This window comes from Xiphias gladius, chromosome 4 (assembly GCF_016859285.1).
Source record: "Xiphias gladius isolate SHS-SW01 ecotype Sanya breed wild chromosome 4, ASM1685928v1, whole genome shotgun sequence".
Classification (NCBI taxonomy): domain Eukaryota; kingdom Metazoa; phylum Chordata; class Actinopteri; order Istiophoriformes; family Xiphiidae; genus Xiphias; species Xiphias gladius.
The window spans coordinates 2,970,515-2,993,131 of NC_053403.1; the positions used below are offsets into that span (position 1 = coordinate 2,970,515).

Consider the following 22,617-nt stretch of genomic DNA (forward strand, 5'->3'; position numbering starts at 1 on the left):
TGCTCTTGTCCCAACCACTTGTTTTTACTTATTTTAACATTAAAAAAAATAAAAAATCTTTGGTTAAATACATGCTCCTTGTGGAACGAACAAAACCCACATGCTGTTTGTCCCTGTGTCCGTAGTTCCCCACCTATGCTAAATTCAAATTGGTTAGTACTGGACTGCACACATGCATAAATGTTACACGTGCTAATTATTGTTGGCTGAGGACTGAAGTTATCATAACATGACTCTTTTTGTTCTCTCCCTTATCTGTAGCTGCTGTGGAAGCCGTGACACAGGAGTTGTTCAGGTAGGTGAACCTCTGCCGATCCACGCTCCAGAATACGTTCATCATTCATTCTGGTATTGCACCGAGGCATTCGCCTTGCGTTCCTCTAAGAAAACAACTTTCAAGAATAAGCCTTTTCCTGTAATTAACGTCTCAAAAAGTTTGACTCGTCATCTCGTAATTCTGTGGGCCCGCCACAGTTACGTGCGGGGGTCCAACGTGTTGCCTGTTATGCATCAGGTGAAAGTGAGGGTAGACTCCAATACATAGGTGGACAACAATGGAGAAGTCTTGAGAGGGTTGACCGGAAGGCCTGAGCTCCCTGAGGAGTGTTTTGTTACTGCACTTTTGCTCTTGTCAGCCGATTTTCAAACCTCCGATCCAGAGAAAGCCCTGCGGATTCTGCCCCGGATGTGGATGCGGGCTTTGGCGAGCTCGTGCACTGTGGCGCTTTCTTGTTGTGACTCTTACACGAAGGACAGCCGAGGGGTATCCGGTTCGCTGAGCCCAGAGCAGAGGTGTAGCGGTGGGTGTACACGGGTTTATACGTGGATGGTTCAGGAACAGGTTGAAAATTTCAGTTACTTTGCAGCTTCAGATTAATAGTACAAAATGTAATCAACCAGTGAATTAGGATGTATAATTATAGGTTAAAATGGGACTTTATTGATCCCCAGGGGGAAATTCAGAAGCTACTCAGCAGTACATAAACTAATTAAAATGAGCTTCACCTTTACCAGCTACAACATTAAAGTGATGTACACATGAATGCATCAATAATTATAATCCAGTAATATAATAGACATCATTCTGAAATGGGACATTATGCATAATGGGTACTCTTAATTTGGTACTTTAAATATGTTTTGGTGCCAGCACTTTTGTGCTTTTACCGAGGTAAAGTTTGGAATGCAGGACTTTTACTTGTGACAGAGTATTCGGACATTGTGGTACACCACACCATAAACCACGTGAGTACTTCTTCCACCACCGAAATGGACGACCATAAAAGTATGTAGTAGTTTTGTGTCTCTTTCAGTCTTGGGGTCCTATATAGGAGGGGTGTGGGGCCTTTTTAACTGTCCGTGCCCAGGGGCCCCTTTTCTCATAACGCATCCATGGACGTACGGCCTATACCCATGATTCATATCGGTGCGTATCTTGCAGGGTGAACTGCAGGCAAACGTGTTCCAATCTTTAATGTAATCTGGGGTGTTCACGCTGCACGAAAGACTCGTGTTCCCTGACTTGAGCCTTCAAGGCAGTGCCTGCTCCCGGGACTCGGGAGGGGCTGTACCTCAAGGGCAAACCCTGCCACACTCTGCAAAACTTCAGGGCCGGTCACTTCCACCTACCAACATGAGGCAAACACACCAAAGCGCCGCGTTAAACTTTGGCACCGGGAATGAAAAAAACCGTCTGACAGCGATGGCAGTGACAACAGTTACAAGCTAGAGGGCAAAGGAGGTGAGTGTAAAATTAATAGGCGGATTTCTGCGGCATCTGCGGGTGAAAGCGGGAGCTGAGCTCGAAGGCGAAGCGCATAGATGAACGTTGTAATTCTGAGAGAAAATCACGACATTGTGACATACAATAGTGGGTCAGCATTGTGTCATGTTAATGTATGACCCTGGAGGGTAAAACATGAACGGTTTTGTCAATCATATTCCACGAGTTCTTTATTACATTTTGATGACTTGGAACATTTTAGCCACATGACTGCAGAAACACACTGGCAGCTGCTGACAGTAAATGCTCAATATCACTGCTACCTGTGTGTCTGTGTGTGTGTGTGTGTGTGTGTGTGTGTGTGTGTGTGTGTGTGTGCGTGTGTGGGACTGAGTCAAAGTAAACTCCAGTGTGTGTGTGTGTGGGACTGAGTCAAAGTAAACTCCAGTGTGTGTGTGTGTGTGGGACTGAGTCAAAGTAAACTCCAGTGTGTGTGTGTGTGGGACTGAGTCAAAGTAACCCAGTGTGTGTGTGTGTGGGACTGAGTCAAAGTAAACTCCAGTGTGTGTGTGTGTGGGACTGAGTCAAAGTAAACTCCAGTGTGTGTGTGTGTGGGACTGAGTCAAAGTAAACTCCAGTGTGTGTGTGTGTGGGACTGAGTCAAAGTAAACTCCAGTGTGTGTGTGTGTGGGACTGAGTCAAAGTAAACTCCAGTGTGTGTGTGTGTGGGACTGAGTCAAAGTAAACTCCAGTGTGTGTGTGTGTGGGACTGAGTCAAAGTAAACTCCAGTGTGTGTGTGTGTGGGACTGAGTCAAAGTAAACTCCAGTGTGTGTGTGTGTGGGACTGAGTCAAAGTAAACTCCAGTGTGTGTGTGTGTGTGTGTGTGTGTGTGGGACTGAGTCAAAGTAAACTCCAGTGTGTGTGTGTGTGGGACTGAGTCAAAGTAAACTCCAGTGTGTGTGTGTGTGTGGGACTGAGTCAAAGTAAACTCCAGTGTGTGTGTGTGTGGGACTGAGTCAAAGTAAACTCCAGTGTGTGTGTGTGTGGGACTGAGTCAAAGTAAACTCCAGTGTGTGTGTGTGTGGGACTGAGTCAAAGTAACCCAGTGTGTGTGTGTGTGGGACTGAGTCAAAGTAAACTCCAGTGTGTGTGTGTGTGGGACTGAGTCAAAGTAAACTCCAGTGTGTGTGTGTGTGGGACTGAGTCAAAGTAAACTCCAGTGTGTGTGTGTGTGTGTGTGGGACTGAGTCAAAGTAAACTCCAGTGTGTGTGTGTGTGGGACTGAGTCAAAGTAAACTCCAGTGTGTGTGTGTGTGGGACTGAGTCAAAGTAAACTCCAGTGTGTGTGTGTGTGGGACTGAGTCAAAGTAAACTCCAGTGTGTGTGTGCGTGTGTGTGTGTGTGGGACTGAGTCAAAGTAAACTCCAGTGTGTGTGTGCGTGTGTGTGTGTGTGGGACTGAGTCAAAGTAAACTCCAGTGTGTGTGTGTGTGTGTGTGTGTGTGTGTGTGTTCATGGTGATGAAGGAACATGTCACCCGGTGCAACAGTGTGACTCACTGACGAGTTTTTAATGTTTTGTGGACAACAGCGGACAATGGAGCTCCGTGGCTGAGAGGAAAAAGATGGATCGGGCTTTGATACACACACGGTACTAGTGAGAAGGATACAGTCATTGTTGGTTTTGGTCTTTTCATGGAATTCTTTGACAGTATTAAAAAAAAAATTAGAGTATCACCAGACTTAGCCTTTAAAGCAGTGGAAAGTTGCTTATGTGCCAGCACAGCTGTCATGATTATGTTGTTTCTCTCAGAAACTGGGATATTTTCCTCGTCAGATTTGCAGTTGCGAGTCCCTCTTGGTTTAGTTTAGACCGCGCTGCGCCGGCATTTATAACGGCAACATTTCAGGCAGAGACCACTCGATTTCAGTACAAGCAATCACTACCCACCAAACCTCTAGCACCATCTATTATGTGAGAATCAATTCTGCTCTGCCACTTTCTGGTGTGTCCGGACACTTAGCCCTTTTTTGGGCCACATCAGATTTGGCTTTCGGGGCCCTCCCTCCAAATCTTTACCCTCCGGTGGCTTCTCCACCTGTAAGAAGTCCATTGGTTTACCTGCATTGCTCTGCCCTTCTGTTGCAGTTCTCAGTGTTAAAAAACCAACTGAAATAGTGGCAATAATTTAAACTGCTTCTACAGTCCTGTCTGTCGTTGACATCAGTGAGTATCCCAGTTCTCTGCAGATGAAGGCAATAATCCTGAAGTCAGGAAAGGTCCAGAGAGAAAATATTCGGATGCTGTGGAAACAGGAGGAAGAATCTCAGCACTGAGGAAGAAAATATTTGTAATTTTTCATATAGGAATTTTACCATGATTGGAAAGTGTGTCTGACGTTGTACCGGGGGGAGTGAAGACACACACACACACACAAACAGAGCTGGGATCAATAAGGCATCACTATCAGTCTCTGCTCCCACACTGATTGATGAGCCTCCTCACCTTGAACAAACCGCCTCCTCCTCCTCCTCCTCCTCTTGCTTTTTCTCCCTCCCCTCTTCCTCCTGTTCTTCTCCCTGCTTCTGTCCTTCCAGTCTTCTTCACCCTCTTTCTACTATATTTCGGTCCTCCTCTCTCTTCCTCTCTCTTCCTCTCACGCCTCATTTCCTCACCGAGCTTCTATATCTTCTCCCTCTCCTCCTCCTCTTCTTTCCTCCTGTCGCTTTCCTCCTTGTCTTCCTCTGTTTCCTCCCATTCCTCATATATCCCTTGCCCTGCCCTTCTTGCCTTCCTCCTCTTTCTCATTTTCTTCATCTCCTTCCTCATCCTCCTCTGCTCTCTCCATCTTTAACGTCCTCCCCTTCGCTCTCCTCCTCCTCCTCTGCCTCTCTGCACTCGTGATGTTAAATCTTCACCTCTGTCTTCGTCAGCCCCCATTTTAGCCTGCAGTAAGAGAGCGTATAAATCAGGTGATGTTGGGTGGAGGGTGGGTGGAGCTCTGCAAGTGTGGGGCCAGAGGTCGTGGATGTGCCCCTGAAGCCAAGCGGCGTGCGTTGGCCGGCGGTCTGCGTGTCTTCGGGGCAGAGCAGCCTGAAAGCTGCAGCGGTGTGACTCAGAGCTGTGGAGAGCTCTGCTGCCGACTGCAGCCACGATACAAAAAAAAAACAGAAAACAAAAAACCCAAAAAAACCCCATTCAGACAGAAACACTTCAACCTGCTGCTGACAATGAAACCAGCTGAAGGAGATGAGTTTGTGTTCTCCAAATTAAGAAGTTTACTTTTAACTCCTAACTCCCAGTGTTAATTTAACCCTGGACGACAGAGCAGGCGAGTTGATCTTGTTTCATTCGTATTCATATTTATCACCCAGGGCTACAGTATACAGGACCCGGGGTACATGGGTGGATTACCAAATGGGCCTACTGGGCACGGGACTTGGGAGGCAGGGGACACCTTGGGCAGAGCCTTTATATGTAGCCACTGTTAATATTTCTTTATTAAAAGTCATTAAAGGGCACAAAATGACCTCAGAGACAAAACAAGCAAAAAGAGACACAGAGCTATCGCAAAGACACCAAAAAAGCCTCACAAAGAGACAAAAAATTACCACAAGGAGACGCAAAACCAAGCAGAGGTAAAACTATCAGAAAGAGACTCGAGAAAACCCCAAAGAGGGACAAAATGACAACAAAAAGACCAAAAAAAAAGGCCACAAAGAGATGAAAAGATGACCATAAAGAGACAGAGAACAACAACAAAAAACAAAATGACAAAGAGACGGAAATGACGGCAAAGAAACAAAAAACTATAAAGAGACAGAGAATGACCATAAAGAGACTCAAAAACCATGCAGTGGCTTGTAGTCGTTTAAGTCTTATTTGGTCTTAAGTGTGGGGCGCAGGCAGGAGGTCTGTGCCCAGGGGCCCATTCTCTCATAATACGTCCATGCTGGGGTCACCAGGACATACGGACTGACAACAGCAACACGTCGGCCTCCGCTGATGGTGATCAGCAGCGATGTGTGAAATACAGTTGGTTGCGGGTCATAGATCCATGATTTCGAAGGCTTATCCACTGGCTGCACAGCGGTTTACCGTGGGACTGGATTTTCGCAACTCTGCAAAGTTCTCATGGCTGTTATCAAACTCTTTTATTCTCCGTCTCGACGACCACAGGGGAAGAGCGGTTTCGTCCATCCATCAGTCCGAAACTCGAAGATGTTGAAATGACTATCGTATGTGACAAGAAAAGCGGCAAATCTTTACATTTTATCGCTAAAACCAGCAGATGTTTGACGTTTCTGCTTGGAAACTGACTGATGGAGTCATCGATTGATCATTGCAGCCCTAAAAAGAATTAATCATCGTTAACGGTTATTTCATTACATCCCTTCGGCTGTTTGTCAGGGTTCAGGTCACACTAATTTAACTGGATATGACATTAGGAATTATTGTTATATTTTGCTAGAAAATACTAAAATATGTGATGTAATAGGAGATAATCGTAGTCCACATTGACTCCACTGGTTTTTCATACATTGTCCGGTATGATGGTGACACGGGTGTTAAATTGCCTTCAATGTGGTATTGAAAAGGTCTTTAAAAAGATTTAAATTTAACTCAGAGACCCCCGCGGAAGTACAGCATCCATGTTATGAAGTAACCTGCCAAGAGTTACCGCTTTGCCAATGAAGCGCTGACTGCGCCGCTTCCGGCGGAGCTGCGGGACAAGCAGGCGATGCATCGGAAGTCGTCTTTCGAGCGAGAGAAAAACCAAATCCAGACGGGACAGCAGGTCCCGATGGACGCAAGTCCCCTGTGTCACGCACCCGACACCGCCGTGCAGTTTGTGTGTTCTGACCGTGTGTGTGTTTCCTCCTCAGCTGTCCCACCCCGGGCTGCGATGGCAGCGGTCACGTCAGCGGGAAGTACGCCAGACACCGCAGGTACGAACTGCTCAGAATGTTTTCCTATCGCTGTTTCTCAGGGGAAGATTTTTAGATTAAACAGCTGTGAGTTGTCGGCTGTGACGATTAAAAGTCAGTGGAAAGGAACTTTGTAGCTTTGGATGGAGGCGGAGCATGGCTGTGTCTCCTGGTACTTTGCTTTGATTTGCTGTGGAGCGGTTTGGTCTCACACCATCTTCTTCTAATCCTGTTATGTTTGGGGGTCTCGCTCTGGCTAATGTCCGGTTTTTACAACGCTTTTAAACCGTTTTCGTCGGGCCTGAAGTCTTCCGTTCCGAGAAATGATTTTTGCGTGAAACCTGTTAAGTGTTGCACTGTAAAATGAGATCTGACGTGTTGTGTTGAAAGGTACGCATTCCCCACTCAGCCCTGCTGATGCTCTCTCTGACCTTTTGGAGCTGGTCAGATTCTCTTCCGTAGGCTGCTCATATTATTAAACCCAAATTCAGAGGCGTGGGAAAACTTTGTGTTAAACAGGAAACCGGATTTTTAAATTTTTGGCTTTAGCCAGTCAGAGCTTCGCATTTCTCAAGAATAACAGTCTCTGAAAGGGAGTTCTGGAAGTTTTTTTCCCCCCAAATCTCCATTAAAATCTACCTAAATCAACTTAATTTAACTGTTTTTGAGCAGTTGGATCTTGCTGCATTTCACTAACTTGTCAGGTTTCACAGTGCAGTTCCCTTTAGCATTTCAGATATTTCTGCTTCCTTCAGTGCGGTTTAAAGATAACAAATTTAAGATAATAATTCAATAGAGAACTGAGAAATTCCTCCCTGACATTTAATCTTCCAAAGCCTGGATTTCATTTTCTTACTGGGTCGTCCGATGTTACCGGGGCAGCTGTTCCCGCAGGCAGGGCTGAAGCTACTGCTGTTTTGGGTATTTTTCTTGAGAATTTGGGATATTTATGGCTGATTCTGACACATTATCCGTATTCATTGATCTTTTGAAGAAATTAACGATGTAAAATAAAGGGGCTTTATCCTTTTTTTTTGTCTGAAACATTAGGGAGGTGTAATATAACTTAACATATAGATGAACAAAATGAAAAACAAAATGTGGAAAAAATTGAGAATAATTAAAAAATTGTAGAGACTTTTCTAGTTGGATAGCAAGAAAAACTTATTAAGGAGGTGCAGTCGGCTCCAGTCCTGCCTGTAGGCTTCAAACGTCTCACGCAGCAGCTCAGAAACCAAACTGTAGCAGCAATAAATGAGCTCTCATCCCGGTTTCAAACCTCCTCTACTGGCAGCCGGCAGCCTGCAGTCACTAACTCCACCGCTGCGTCACAGGGCCGCAGATAGAAAACCAATCAGGCCGAGCGTGGAGTCGTGAAGTCCCCAGGTCACCCTGACCGATGGATGTCCGTCCTGCAGCGGTTGCTGCCTCAGATCTCTGTTGCCTTCGGAAACGCGGAACCGGGGAATTAGGAACGAACCAACGGGGCGAGGGGGCTGCACAAAGCGAAACTCCCCACCAGTCATTTCAGCTTGTGTTGTGTTAAAATCTTGATTTCTCTGGGGTAGAACTGCAGGCAAAATGGCATTTTTGTACTTCAGCTGCAAAAACTATGCACCGTCACAAGTGAATTCATCAAGTACTAAAGTCTTAATATCTTATTTATTCTTACCTTATAAAACCTGTGAATAAGACGTAATGTTTGCATTTGCTTTTAATGCAAATATGTTGCTCCAGTTTTTTTTTCTTTTTCCTGAGACAAGTAAAACAATGTAGAGCCACAGAAACATTCTTATGCACAAATCCTGGTTAAAAACTCATACATTTTTAAACAGGTGAAATCTCTATCGAACCAAGCGAAGCAGAGATGGACCAAAAAGGTTTTCACTCAAAGACGGCAGAATTTGAAGGCTGAATGTTGGGCTGTGGTGGATTGAAATATTTTTCTTTATTTTGGTAAAAAAAAAAAAAAAAAAAAATTGATTTAAACATCCATTATGAAATCAAAGTAGTAGTTGAGATGTTTTGAGGTTATTTTGGAGCATCTCAACGGTATTGTTTTCAGTGTAGAGGTTGGTGTGTGTGTGTGTGTGTGTGTGTCTGTGTGGGTGTGTGGGAGGCTGGCATGTAGAGGTTGCACAGCTCTGGACAGCGGTGGTTTGATGCCCGAGGTAATGGAGAGATAATGAGAAGGGCAGGACGGCGAATCGCTGGCAGAGCGGACTGATGTTGCTGCGAAGGGCACGGAGCTGCCCGGGAAAATTCAGCGTCAGGCAAAACGGGAGTCAAACTCCAAAATAAGAGCGCTTATATTCACAAGAAAATCACACTTTCTTATAAATACTGGATAAGTCATTATGTTTGTGGGAGGGCAAGGAATGAGATTATAATTTTGATTTGATTTAAAAACCCTCTTGCCACTTTTTTCATGTGTAATTACTTCACTGCTCCGTTATCTAGATTATTCTGAGGGCTCAGTAATATTTTTCTGTTACATCTTGTTTTAGTGACCTGTGACTCCACTGTTGGTTCCTGATCCTGAAGAACAATTTCAGGAGTCAGAATTTTCCCAGCTGAACTTTCATCCATATCATGTAAATAATTTAAGCTTATAAACGTAACGGTTATTAACCAGGAGCTCCAGTAGCTGGACAAAGTAGCTCGTGAGAAATAAGGAGGCCCAAATTTAGGAGGCTTGATCTGTTATTTCTGTCAGAGCACATCACATTAGCTCTGCCTGGTGAAACAAAGACCCCAAACCAAAGATCTGAAAACCAAGTGCCCCAATGCCCCCAAAAAACATACAAAACTCGATCCAAAAAAAAAAAATCCCAAAACACAAAATATTCAAAATCAGAAAAAAAATCAAATATCCCAAACATCGAAACACTAAAATTCAGCAGCTCAAAACACAAAAACCAAAATCCCCAAAGCATAAATTTAAAAGTCTAACAGCCAACAACAAATCTAAGGCCTATAACATAGTGGAGCCTAAAAAGAGATGTTCTGCCATCCAGTTATGTTCCTACTGATAAAACAAAGCGCTGATTAAGTAGCATCAGCGTTGATGTTTTCCCCTCAAATTCTTTATGTCATCGTGCTTTGAATGCAGAGTGGGTTATGAAACCTATGTAAACTGCTTTTTCTTTTAAGAAAACAATCTCACCGCAAGGTCCATTTAGTAGCTGTTCCCAGTTTTCGCCCAGTCGTCATGGAATTGTACATGTGCCAGTTTTTCCATTTTTTTTCTGAGCACTTTACGGACTTCTCATCCACACATCCAGGTTTGAGGTTCGACACAAGTCGAGAAAATAATGTCGTCACGCGACTGTTGTAACGTTTATCGTCTCTGATAAATTGTCGCGCTGCCAAAATTACAAGTGAGAAAAATGACAGAGAAGGAAAGACAGAGACTGAGAGGACGGGAGAAGTAGGGCCGTCTGATGGTTCCTCTCTGGGGAACTGATGGATGAGTTACTTAATCAGTTAATCACCAGCTGATCACAGGAGCGTACAGTACACAGAAATGTCTGGCGTTTGCAAGGACACAGCAGAGAGGGAGAGCACAGCATTTGCCAACATGTTTCCCGTCCGGTTTCTTCTTCTAATTCATTTGCAGCCTTTCCTACTAAATGTTGACAAGGCTTTACAGGCTGGAAAGTTTCCTCAGACTCTACCAAACGTAAGTCAACCATATCCGAATACCTTAAGTAAGAATTGAATTTACATTTCACAAGGGTGGGGTGAAAACTGCTAGACTGACTTTGTTAAAAGAGACGAAAATACACCTTCCAAAAACTCCGATTTCCATGTTGGCTTGTACGAAATGGTCCGGTGAAAAAAAAATCCATATCCATCCTATTACTCTCGTGATTTAATTGGCTTCAAATGAGGCTTGATGTTCACACAATTTCTCTCTGACACTCTGTCCCTCAATATCACAAACTCCACACTGCTCCAGTGTGTGGGCGTACAATCGAAGTGAGCCACATTAGCAGAGCAACATACTAATGTGAACGTCAGCGGGCTATCTCGCAAAACAAAAAGTGGAATGGCTTAAAAAAAAAAAAAAAAAAGGCAAAACTTCAGTTTCCGAGTTTGAACTTGGGTCAAGGACAGTCGGTATTGATCCGTCCATCGAGCTTCAGTTTTAAAAGTGAATCCCGCCTTGTACAGTGCAGGTTCTCGATGAAAAAGCAGTTTGAAGCAAAATGGTTTGTGTGCACATAAGATGTTTGCAGTTTTGGGCGCGTTTCCTTCAAAAATAAATGTAATCCACTGGGTCTTCACATTCACCAGACTTTTATGTTGATTTTGGTAGCAAACAGGAGAACAATTTGAGTGGTTTGCTTGCACCTTCGGCATTTTTGTGAACCAGAATCAGCGAAAGCAAGGAATTAACAATGGCAGACAGCGAGGTAGATTCACTGTAGGTGTGATATTCTGTGGTATGCAAACGGTTTCTATTGCATCATCAGGGGGGGGCGTTTACAGGCAGTCTTGTCAACTTGGCACCTTTGTCGCTAGATTTACCAATTTTTCAGACCCCTTTAGCACCTAGCGACTTTTTGGACAAACCTTAGCTACTTTCCATAGACAACAGTTGCCAGCGTCGCCCTGCGAGCGCAAGGTCGGGCTTCCCCTCCGTAGGCACATTCTCTATGCGCCTTATTCAACTGACCGCACGGCAGATGACATAGACATGAATGAGCTTCAAACTTTCTCTCTGAGGGAGAGATATTCTAATTAGCGCATCAAATCGACATTTAGCAACTTTTCCAGCAGGCTTCGGCTACGTTCCTTTGAAAGTAGTTGTTTACAGCGGTTCCACAAGTTTTCAACTACGACCTCAATTTCGCACATTTGACCATAAACGGTCCAGTCATACTCTAGGTTTTGACCTAGTCTTGTTAAATAACTTCCCTGTCTAGGCAGATGGAGCAACTGCACAGATAATGTGGAGCAAAGTTAAATTCCGACAAATCATCCAAATTAGCATTAACGGCCGTTTACTTACCAGTCTAGAAGAAACTTTGCGAGTTCAGGGTCAAACTTCATCCCTGTACTCACCCAGAGCTGTCTCCAGCGGTGGAACGCAACGCCAGTGTTGATTCTTGTTTTGCTTCTGTTTCTGTCATTTTCTTTTCTTTGCTGCCGAACGTGGTTTCTTTCCCTCTGAGCAGCGCTACTTCTTCATCCTCTCATGTTGGACCGAGGGCAGACGCTACAGGGACTCACTATAGCCTCTTGATGTACAGAGTGATATTACAAGTCGGGGACCGCCCGGGGATGGCAGAAAATGATAGGGCTGTGGTTCGTTTCCTGTGTCTTACTGTTTTCGTAAATAAACATCAACCGAGTTTTTCAGCAGGCCTGCCGTTAAGCCACTCAGCTACTTTGCTGTTAAGTTCACAAGAGGCTGTCGGGCTTATTTAGGTTACATAAAGGGAGAAATGAGGGGGCATGCTGTATTGTCATTCAAGTAATGAATTGCATGTGAAAATGAGCACCTCACCGTGAAGGCACAGATCCACAAATGTGGACTCTGCTCTGCAGCGGTCAGCTGAGCTGTGATGCAGAGTCTCAGTCCCAGAGCTGGTGGAGAAACTACACAGTAGCGACACAGGTAATAAAATGGCTCAAGCGGCCGTCTTTGGCTTTCCATTACTTTATTTTCTTGTTACTTATCGGCTGTTATAAATTGCCAATACCGATCTATCTGCGTTTAGCATTAAAACTGGCCGACAAAATCGGCCCGCCGATGTATCGGTCGGGCTCTAATACGGGTACCGGAGTTTCATTGGAAAATCACACATTAATTAACTACAGGGAGCAGCAAACACGTCTCGGTATCAGATCTTTGGAAAAACATTTGGCTTTCTTTTTGTGAAGTTTAATCGACAGGGGCATGTATCCAGTTAGTATGTAAAATTGAATAGGGACACGGAGTGTGAATCCCTTGTGCATCGGCATGCGGTTTGAATCCAGTGTGGGAAATTTGGATTCTGTTGTTTGCTTTTCTTGACAATAACAAAATTACTGAATGTAATTCTACCCCCCCCCCCCAAATTTCTTTCTTCCTCCCCAGTCTTTCTTTGTCAAACACAAATTAAAATTCAAAGGTGTTTTATTGGCATGAAAGTTTCAACAACAATATTGCCAAAGCATCAAAATACATTTTAGCCCAGTACACAGTAACAGGGATCAGAGACCTTTCTTTGTCTCTCTCTCTCTTTCACTTTACCTCTGCCTCTCTCTCTGCCTCTCTCCCTCTCTCTCTCTCTCTCTCTGGAGGATGTCACCATGGCGACAGCACCGAGCGGATGCTGCAGTATGAGGACCAGGAGGGATGCAGCCTGTCTCCCATGGCAACCGCTAGTATAGGATGTGAACGTTGTGTCGCCCACATTAACCCCCCCCCCCCCCACCCTAACCTTCCTTGCATCACTGCTACCACCCAGTCTCTTATATATATACACCCTTCCAATTCCCCCCCACCCCCTACTCTGTTAGCGCCAAACCGTTGCCACGGCGATGAGTGTTGGCAGGTAACGTTGCTGGGAGCGATGATCCCAGCCAACCACACATACCTAGATGTAATTATCACACTCCTGCTGACACTGTCGCCTTATTCCCTTTCTTCATTGTCACAAAGTATTCAATTTTTTTTTTTTTTTTTTTTTTTTTTAAATGTGATTGTAATAAAATTTCAAACTTCAAACTGAAATTTTCCTCATTTGACCATTCAAGCCCAGCAGCAACTCAGCCTAAATCCTTTAACAAAGAAGTGGATGGTTAATTAGATATGGGGAAACAAAATTTAAATTTACGTCCCACTTCAGTGGTCAGCACTGGTTGTAACGGCGTCTTAGAAAGTAACTATTTCTGATTGGCTGACAGGTGTTGTCCTCAAACATAGCTCTGGTCTAAATGAGTGTTCAAGGTTTAATGAATGCAGGTAACCGTAGCAACAGCACTGATGCTTCAGAATCTGATAGCAGTTAAGTGACTGGTAAAAACCGACCTGACCGGGGGGTTACTACAAAACACACTTTAAAAACAGCCAGGAGGATGATTTAAACACAGCCTTTCTTTGTTACCTCTGTAAATTGAGATCCTATAGGAGACAATAAAGGGACACTGAGGTGTCTTCATAGAGACAATATAGGACTGAGAAATGGAGACAAGAATGGACCCCAGTTGTTCTCATAGTGATTATTATGGACGTCCAAGTGTCCTCGTAAACGCAATAACAGACACTTTCAACTAGTTTGCACAAGCCTTCAGAAACTCCTGTAAGTTAAAAATGGGCAAACTAAACAGTTTTAGGGCTGATTTAAATCTAAAAGACAGACTTATAAATTGACTCAAAGTAACCTGCTAGCTTAGCAACATTAAGGCTACAAAAAAATCCATAATGCAGTACTCTGCAGAAGCAGGTTGTATTGTGCTGTCTTCATTCAAAAAAACAAAAGAAAAAACAAAAACCTAGTCCTCAATATAATATAATCCCAATTTTTTCAAATGTAGTTTCTGGGAAAAAAAATCATATTATATCATATTATATGCGTGTGATCTACATAGAATCAGGTCCAGGATTAGGTTCAGATCTTCATATAGATAAATTACTGATCGATTCAACACACCGTATGTAATCAATCATAATGCATCAAATCAGACTGCAGCAGATCTGTTTAGTAAGAAGAGAAAGTGTGATGTGTGAACCGCTCCCCTCTCTCTCTCTCCCTCCACATAATTACCATGCGTAGTCTCTCGCCCTTGTCTGCAGCATTCCCTCGTTTCTGATCTGCTTTTTTATTAAATTAATTTTAATTTTTAAGAGAGGGGAGGAGCAGGTGGCGCACACACACACACACACACATACACACACACACACACACCCCCACACACACATACCCACACATTCACACACACATACCCAGACACACATACCCACACATTCATACACACACAGACAGGCTGGCAGTCTGACAGCCTATAAGGTAAAAGATGGTGAAGAGGATTCATTGAACCCTTCTTCATCAATGGAGGGACCATTTGAGGTGAAATGTGTGTGTGTGTGTGTGTGTGTGTGTGTGTGTGTGTGTGTGTGTGTGTGTGTGTGTGTGTTATCTGGGAGGAATATTGTTGCAGTATTATGTGTTGAATAAAATGGATTTAATCACATTTTGTCTTTTAACAAACCTTTATTGGCACTTCTGACATATCAAATATTGCCAAACGTTGAACATATCAATGTAATTATATCTTAATTAGATAAAGAAGATGAAAATGATAATGGATAGTCTTTTCTGAAGCAATGACGTTCTCATTTAGATTATTTGACTAATATAATAACACTACACGTGAATTTAGGATGGATTATTTTGTCTATAAAGTACTGGGTATTACATATGTCTAGCTTATTAGTTTGTGTACTATTTGAGCTACTACAAAGTCCTTTAGCTGAATTTGTGGAAAATGTGTTTCCCAAAGCTGGAAGAACTTCTTTGTTTCACTGATGTTAAAAAGAGATATGATTTTGAAAATCATGTGAGTGACACTCCAAAATCTCGTCAGTCCTTTGGAGTTCCACAGGGGACGATCTTAGGCCCTCCATTGTTTTCAGCCTAATTGGTTCACATTTTTTTGGAAGCAACACCCATTTCTGTGAATATGCTGATGATAGCCAACTATATCTTGTACTGTAAGTCCTGCGGGGATGGCATCTATTCTTGTACTTTAGCCTGGGTATCAGATGTAATGGATTAGAGGTTCTAGACATGGCAGAATGTCCTACAACTAAATGATTTCAACAGGTCTTGGTGCCCGCTTTATCAGTATCTAGCAAATTATATTGTCTTTAATTTGAAAAACCCCAAAGTTATATTTTTTGGGGGTTTTGCTGACTCTGAGAGGATAAGGCTTGCTATATTCTCATCATGGCTAGACTACTGTTACTGTCTATATCCCCGTCATCGATTATTTAAGACCATTGACTAAAAGCTTTTAACCAAAAGTAAAGTTGTGACCATATTATAAATACTGTATGTTTGAATTTCTTAATTGGCTACCTGTAAGGTTTTGGATTTATTTTTTAAAGACAACTCAGATATCACTGCTCAAGACATAATGCTATGTTAAGGATGCTTCTTTTTTCTAATTGTCTTTTGATTATTCTTCCACTCTTTTTTTAACCGTGCAGTGTTTGTTAGTTGGTCCGGCACGGGACTGGTGACTGCCATGAAGTTTAGTACACACATTCGTGGTTCCTAGAGGATGAATCCTACTGAATTTGGTGATCCATGACTTTTCCTCTATTGCCTCCAGGAGATTGACATTTTTGATTTTAAGTTAAATATTTAGACAACTAGCATTTCGCTCAAAGCAGCACTGTGCCTAAGTACAGCCTGGCAGAACCAGTAGCTTGGCTGTAGACTTGTGTTTATTTAATGATCTTCTATTTTATCTTTCTTTTACTGCCCGTTGTCTTGCACTTTGTGACCTTATTTTTGAAAAGTGCTAATTGCTAATTATTATTGTTATTGTTTTAAAGAGATAACAACTGTTTAACGGAGGGCATTTCCTTGTTTTGGTGGTTGCTTGTTCATCTTATCCAATTTCTACCCCTCTTTTACCCTAATTGCTATTTTCTAGCTCCAGCAAATGTGAAACTGTCTCTTAAAGAACTGGTGGTACCTCAGAAATAACTGTCTTATATGACAATGGATATAAAAGCAATCAGAGGCAGAATGAAAGGGACTGAGAGAAAGAAATAAGGAGAGAGGGGAGACAAAGAAAGAAAGAAAGAAGTTGAAGAAAGTTTTTGTTTGATGGGTTATCGTGTTTAATTCTGCAGGGTTGTCAGACAAACACACAGCAGTTTCAGTCAGAAAAAAGCAGCGTCACCTCCTCCAACACGCCCTCTAAACACAAAATAAGCTCTTTCATATGGAAATTGTCTAATTGATTTCCTAAAATCCACATTAAAGCCATGTATAATTGTGCTTGCTGTTTTGGAGCAATTAAAGCAGAATTTTCCCAACAGTTAATGACTATTATGGGATTTGCGTAATTGAGGCCCCGGTTGAATAAGCTTTGGTTTTTTTAGAGGCTGATTCTCCTCCTCAGTGAGAGCGAGTGGAAATTGCAGTGTCTTAACATATGAACCGCGGCGCTATGACCTGTGACTGTAACACACAAAGCCATTTCTTCTCGTGACTCCCGTGATCCTGAGGTTGCCCTCTGACAACAGACTCTCAAACTCTTCTCCGCGGAAAGGCCTTTTTCTCTGAGCTAGAAAGCATCTCTCAACACTACGGAATGACCTGAAATGTATTTGTTTTTGTGATGACTGGTTCTTATTGTAGCAGGACACGAGCACGGCGTGTATATCCAAGGCCCCCATGTGTTTCAGGCTGATAGGAGCATCTGAGTCAAGTGAAATGTATGGAAACACCACGGTTACTTTTTTGTTTTGTGATCTTATATCTTATGTCTGAATATTTACATCGAGACGTTGACAGTAATCAGCTTTGTTTTAATTGTGCGCACAAAACAATGACCTTGTAGTCTGGACAGAACAAGCTTTGTGTTCTAATGAAACGTGAGTATGACAAAATGACGTATATTTTTGTCAAAATTACGAATTATTCACAAGATAAGTGGCTTGTGCAACACTTTGTGGTCAGTTCCATAATCACTTTTAATTCACACAATGAAACAATAGGCATACAAGGCGAAATTTGACTCCCGCTTTCGCCTGCAATAAGACTGTTTCAACCAATCACAATAAGTGCCATCACACATAACAATAACTACATGGCATCATATTGTAAAAACAATGGCTCATTGTTTCACAGCAGATGGTGCTCTTTGATGAAGCCCACAACATACACACCCAGATTTGATCACTTTGTGCTGCCTATACGTGGTGGCGGCCCGTAGCTTTGCTATTACCGTGATTAAAAACTCATACAGCTGTTGGTTTACCACAGACTCAAGTCTCTGCGGATTTTATGACTATAGACCAAATTCATCCAGGCAGACCAAGGCTAAATATCCTTTGAGAATGGGCCTGGGCTGCGCTGTCCCTTTTCCACCGGCAGTGAGAATGGCTTATATCAGAGTTGCACTTTTCAGATGTACATTTAATCTGTCTTTCTGTGATATGGTCTTTTTGGGGTGCAAAGCTTTATTGAAATAATGGGGGAAATTTGAACAGCAGCAGATGTAAATAATTTTAATGCAACTATTTTTTTCTCATTTTTTTGGGACATTTATTCGAAGTAAAAAGACCTTCAGACATAAGCCAGTCTTTGCCAGACACTGACATACACTGTAGCTGAAACTGAACGAGGGGGTCCCGCCGTAATTCCCCTAATATTCCAATTGGGCCTCATATGTTGTGATCTTTTTGCTCTAAAGTTGTTTGAGGACAGTACAAAACAGTCAAATACCATAAATGCTTGTATACTAACTCCCAAAATAGTATTAAAATGTCAGCAAAACTAGGTAGTACACAGCATATATGTATGGTGTGGATCATTTCCACGTCGAAGTCTAATGATCATAAGAAGCCAATCTGTTCACAGAATAATTATTTTGTGATCATGAGAAGACAAAACATAGCCTGTATAACACTTACGATCTCTACGGGCTTCCATCAAGCAGAGGTGGAGCTCAACTTTAAACAGCACAGCTGTAAACTTTTGTCTATCAGCCACTTAATAATTCTGAAAGGCCAAATATAAATTATATGACCAAACTAGCCAGCCGAGTTGGGCTCGCATCAGCCTGTTGGTACACTTGGTTGTTTCCTGGCTCTGCAGCATCAAATGTGGGCCAGCTCTGGCGCATGTGTGGCTGCCAGATTTGGCTCGGTTTTTCAGACTTATTTGAACCAGGATTCAGCTTCAGTTAGCAGTGGAAGGGCAAGCTCTGGGCCTGTGAAGTTGAAGATAAATTTGCTCAATATGCAAATAAAGTAAATACGAGAACAAAGGTGGCAACTGATCATGTATCTGCCCTCTGTCTCATCTCAGTGTCTACGGCTGCCCGCTGGCCAAGAAGAGGAAGGCTCTGGAAAAACAGCCGCTGGAGCCGGCTGCCAAGAGGAGGCCCTTCCTCACCTCCTGCCCGGGTGAGGAGGAGGAGGAAGAGGATGCCAGCGTCTACGCCGGCTATGAGAACGAAGCCATGGAGGTGGGGGACGTGGGGAAGGAGCAAGGGGAGGTAGTGGAGGAGGACGAGGAGGAAGAGGAAGGGGAGAGAGAGGGGGACGAGGAAGAAGACGGGGAGGTGGAGGACGAGTTCTCGGAGGACAACGAGGAGCAGGGAGAGGAGGAGGAGGAGGAAGACGAAGAGGAGGAAGAGGTAGAGGTGGAGAGAGCGGATACGACAATAGGAGGAGAGCGGGCGGAGGAGGAGGAGGAGGAGGGGATGGATGAGGAGGAGGAAGAAGTGGACGATGGTGATGATGAAGAGGAGCAGGAGGACGAGGGAGAGGAAGACGAGCAAGAGGAGGAGGAGGAAGAGGAGGAGCAGAATCGTCAGCAGGGTGAGTTTTCTGATTTTCGCTTTGGTTGGTAAAAGCAGAAAAATCTGTGTCAGTGTTTTGCATCGATGTGTTTTCGGCTATTTTCTCTGATGGTCTTCAAACCTAAATGAAAAAATGTCTTTTTAAGTGCCTTCTAAAACAACCTATACAACTCAAATATATACGGGAGCATTTTCTTAAATATTGTATCGTGTTGTTAAGGATTGTATAAGTTTGGGCAACAAAAAGTACCTGGTTTAAGTTAGGTAAAGCTCTTGGTTATGGTTAAAAGAAAGTGTCCAGTGTCAACGTCAGACACTTCTTGTTTTTTTGATTTGACGCTCCCATCGTCAGGATAACATTATTTGTCAAAAGTGTCAGAAATGGGTGGCAAAAATGAAAGCTGACAGCTACGGTTAGGATGTGCTGAGGCTTAGACACAGACCGGATGCTGGTTTTGTGCTCTGTACGTACCTACTGTATTCTCCTACCATTTTCCTTTTGTTTTGAACTTGTTGTTCAGCCAAACGCAGCAAACAAAGGAGCTCTTCCTCTTACTGTCAGGATCAGGTTTTCTAGTTCGTGTGCGGAAGACGAGTCTAGTATTTTCGTAGTATGTATGGAAATGCATGCGTGCGCGCTGCCTGCGTCCGTACTGAAGCACGATCGAGGCTCTTAGCGAGGGTTGGGAAATAGGAAATAAACAGTGGTGTTCGCTGCCTGAGCCTGACTTTCCGTTGACCCATCCATCCACCCCGCCCTCCTCCCTCTGAAGACTTTGTGTGCAGTTGCTCTGAAGTCACGCCATTCACTCATTTGCAAGGTTTATAACAATGAAGCCCAGTAGAGGTATTTCTCATTTTTACGCTTGTGGACATTTGCCGAAATGGCCGATGCTGTGATTTTGCTACTGAGGACGGTGTCTTAGGTTTGTGTGCCCGATGCCAAACATCTTGCGCTGCAGCACTGCAGCTCGATCTGTAAAGATCCCACCATGTTCGAACAGAGTTAACACGGAACCTCTCCGAAAAGGAGACCGGCAATATGTAGGGAAGCCTAAAGGTTGCGACGTTAACAAACAGATGAACCAAATAGATGTTACGAATTCCATGTCTGGAAGGGGCTCGTATTCCGGTCCCGGTCTGGGTCAAACCGGTGTCCACTACTGGCTGCAGTTTGCGTCTGCAGTGGGAGAGGAGTCGGTGATGAGAGCTGCTGAGCCGAATCGCTGGTAGACCAGATGCTCTGCGCTCTCCCTCCCGCTACATTTCCCTCGATTCCCCCCAACGCCCCCCGTGTCCTCAATCGCTTCTGACAGCGCTTCACGAATAATCGGGAGAGGAGCTCTGCTGAGTTATTAACTCTCACCCTCCCCTCCCCTCCCCGTTCCCCTCCTTGTCTCGGCGGACGTGTCACATGCGCTCTGCCTCGGCTTCTCCTCCTGAGGATATTTATGGCTCCTGAATCAGAGCACCTCACTCGCCTCCCTTTTCAATTTCTCTGCTCTCATTCGCCGTCTCTGTCCCCAAAATCAACAGTGAGGCTTAGCAGGGAGAGCGCCGCTGCTCTGCACAGCTCTGGGTTGTATGTTTTTTGTGAGTAAACAGTGGATCATAATTGGGAGGAATGCAGCTAATGTATTCAGGAATATATGAGAAGAAACTGGGTTCATCAGCATTGCTGAGTTTATTAGAGGCTATAAAAGCTTGGTTTCCTTTTCATCTGCAGGATTTTGGTTCTATAAAAGAAAAGAAAGTTATATTATCTACAAAATGGATCAATTTCCTCTTGTATTTTTGACCAATTACCTACTGTTTATGTCGATTACGGTGCAAAATACTGAGGGAAACTATACTGATTGTTAAAAACCAGCTGTGATGTGAGATGTGCAAAACCTGAGAGGTTTGTTTGTTTTTCTTTTCTGATAGTAGAGAACCACTACAAACCCAGCGGACAAAAGCTCATTCCAGTTCAGAAGGACGACAACAACAACAACAGCTGCACCATCAGCGCCGGTAACGGCACCGGAGAAGAGTACGAGAACTACGACGAGCTAGTGGCCAAGTCGCTGCTCAACCTGGGCAAGATCGCCGAAGACGCTGCCTACCAGGCAATGACAGAGTCGGAGATGAACAGCAACTCCTCCAACAGTGCTGGAGAGGATGAAGACGATGAGGAGGATGACGGCAGCGAGCAGGGCGACAGGAAGGGTGAGCTGAGCGTGGACCTGGACAGCGACGTGGTCAGGGAGACTGTGGACTCCCTGAAGCTCCTTGCACAGGGCCATGGCGCCATGCTGCCCGAGGACGGCTACCCAGAAGGCAACATGGTGGATGACTGCGGCCATGCCAACGGGCGGCCCGGTGTGGGGGTCAGGGTTCAGGCGGAGGAAAGTGAGGAGGAGGTGTGTCTCAGCAGTCTGGAGTGTCTGAGGAACCAGTGCTTCGATCTGGCCCGGAAACTAAGTGAGACGCAACCGTCTGATCGTCCCGTCCTCCACCAACAACTCCAAAACCCTGGGGACCAGCAGGTGGTGCACCACCTGAACAGGTGTGTAATCCCTCGAGAGTCGTCTGATCACTGACGTTTCTTTTTTTTATTCCGTTCACAGATATGTTTTGGCCAAAATACATTAAAGATTCTGCAGATTACACTGACACCGACTAAATATAACAGCATCAGTGTTCTATCGCTAGCATTTGACCCAAGAGGTTGGATTTCAGAGGAAGTTTTTTTGCGCCACAGAACAGTTTGAGGGCACTGTTCGTCCGGAGCAGAGGGAAAGCTAAAATTTGCAGAGGGTCGGGAAGAAATGCTAATTCCAACATCTATGTGTGTTCAGGGAGGGGGAAGCAGGGATGACTAGTCTTAATTTGGAAAAAAAACACTGGCACTAGCGGGGACCAAAGAAGTATTTAGATCCTTCACTTGAGTAAAAGTATAAATTCCGCTATTTAAAAAAACTCCATTACAAGTAAAAGTTCTGGATTTAAAATCTGAGAGACGTAATAGATTTCATCGTGTTTTAGTTTGCGGCTCGGATTATATTTTCTACTTTGGCTGTTGTTGATATACTGTATCGATAGCTTAAGTGTTAAAGTGCAATGTAGAACAATAAAACAGTAGACGTTTGTTGTGAATCATGTCAGCAAAAGAACTGTCGTTTTTTATTTTACGGAGCAGGAAGTAGAGTAGATAATAAACCTATTTGTTGAACAACAAATCAAATGGTTCAACTGCGACTCTTTACTGCACCTTTCTATTAGTGTTTGAATGGAACAGGACCAACGAAAGACGTTGGGTTTTGTGTATAGCAGTCAAATGGAAACTTCCCTCCCAGCCAATGAGAACGGTGTTGGACCTTTGGTAACTTTTTTGGCAACCTCAACTTCCCACTGAGTCGCAATTCTTACGTCTCACCTTACTC

At 43.8% G+C, this 22,617-nt stretch overlaps 1 protein-coding gene across 1 annotated transcript in view; it reads left to right on the forward strand.

The window, feature by feature from the left end:
* The window catches only part of myt1la (myelin transcription factor 1-like, a), a 75,787-nt gene that overhangs the window by 17,542 nt on the left and 35,628 nt on the right, over positions 1-22,617 (forward strand). The window contains exons 4-7 of the mRNA XM_040125993.1: positions 262-295; positions 6,611-6,673; positions 18,697-19,211; positions 21,119-21,740. Of these exons, the coding sequence (XP_039981927.1) occupies positions 262-295; positions 6,611-6,673; positions 18,697-19,211; positions 21,119-21,740 (1,234 nt within the window). The remainder of the gene's footprint in view (positions 1-261; positions 296-6,610; positions 6,674-18,696; positions 19,212-21,118; positions 21,741-22,617) is intronic.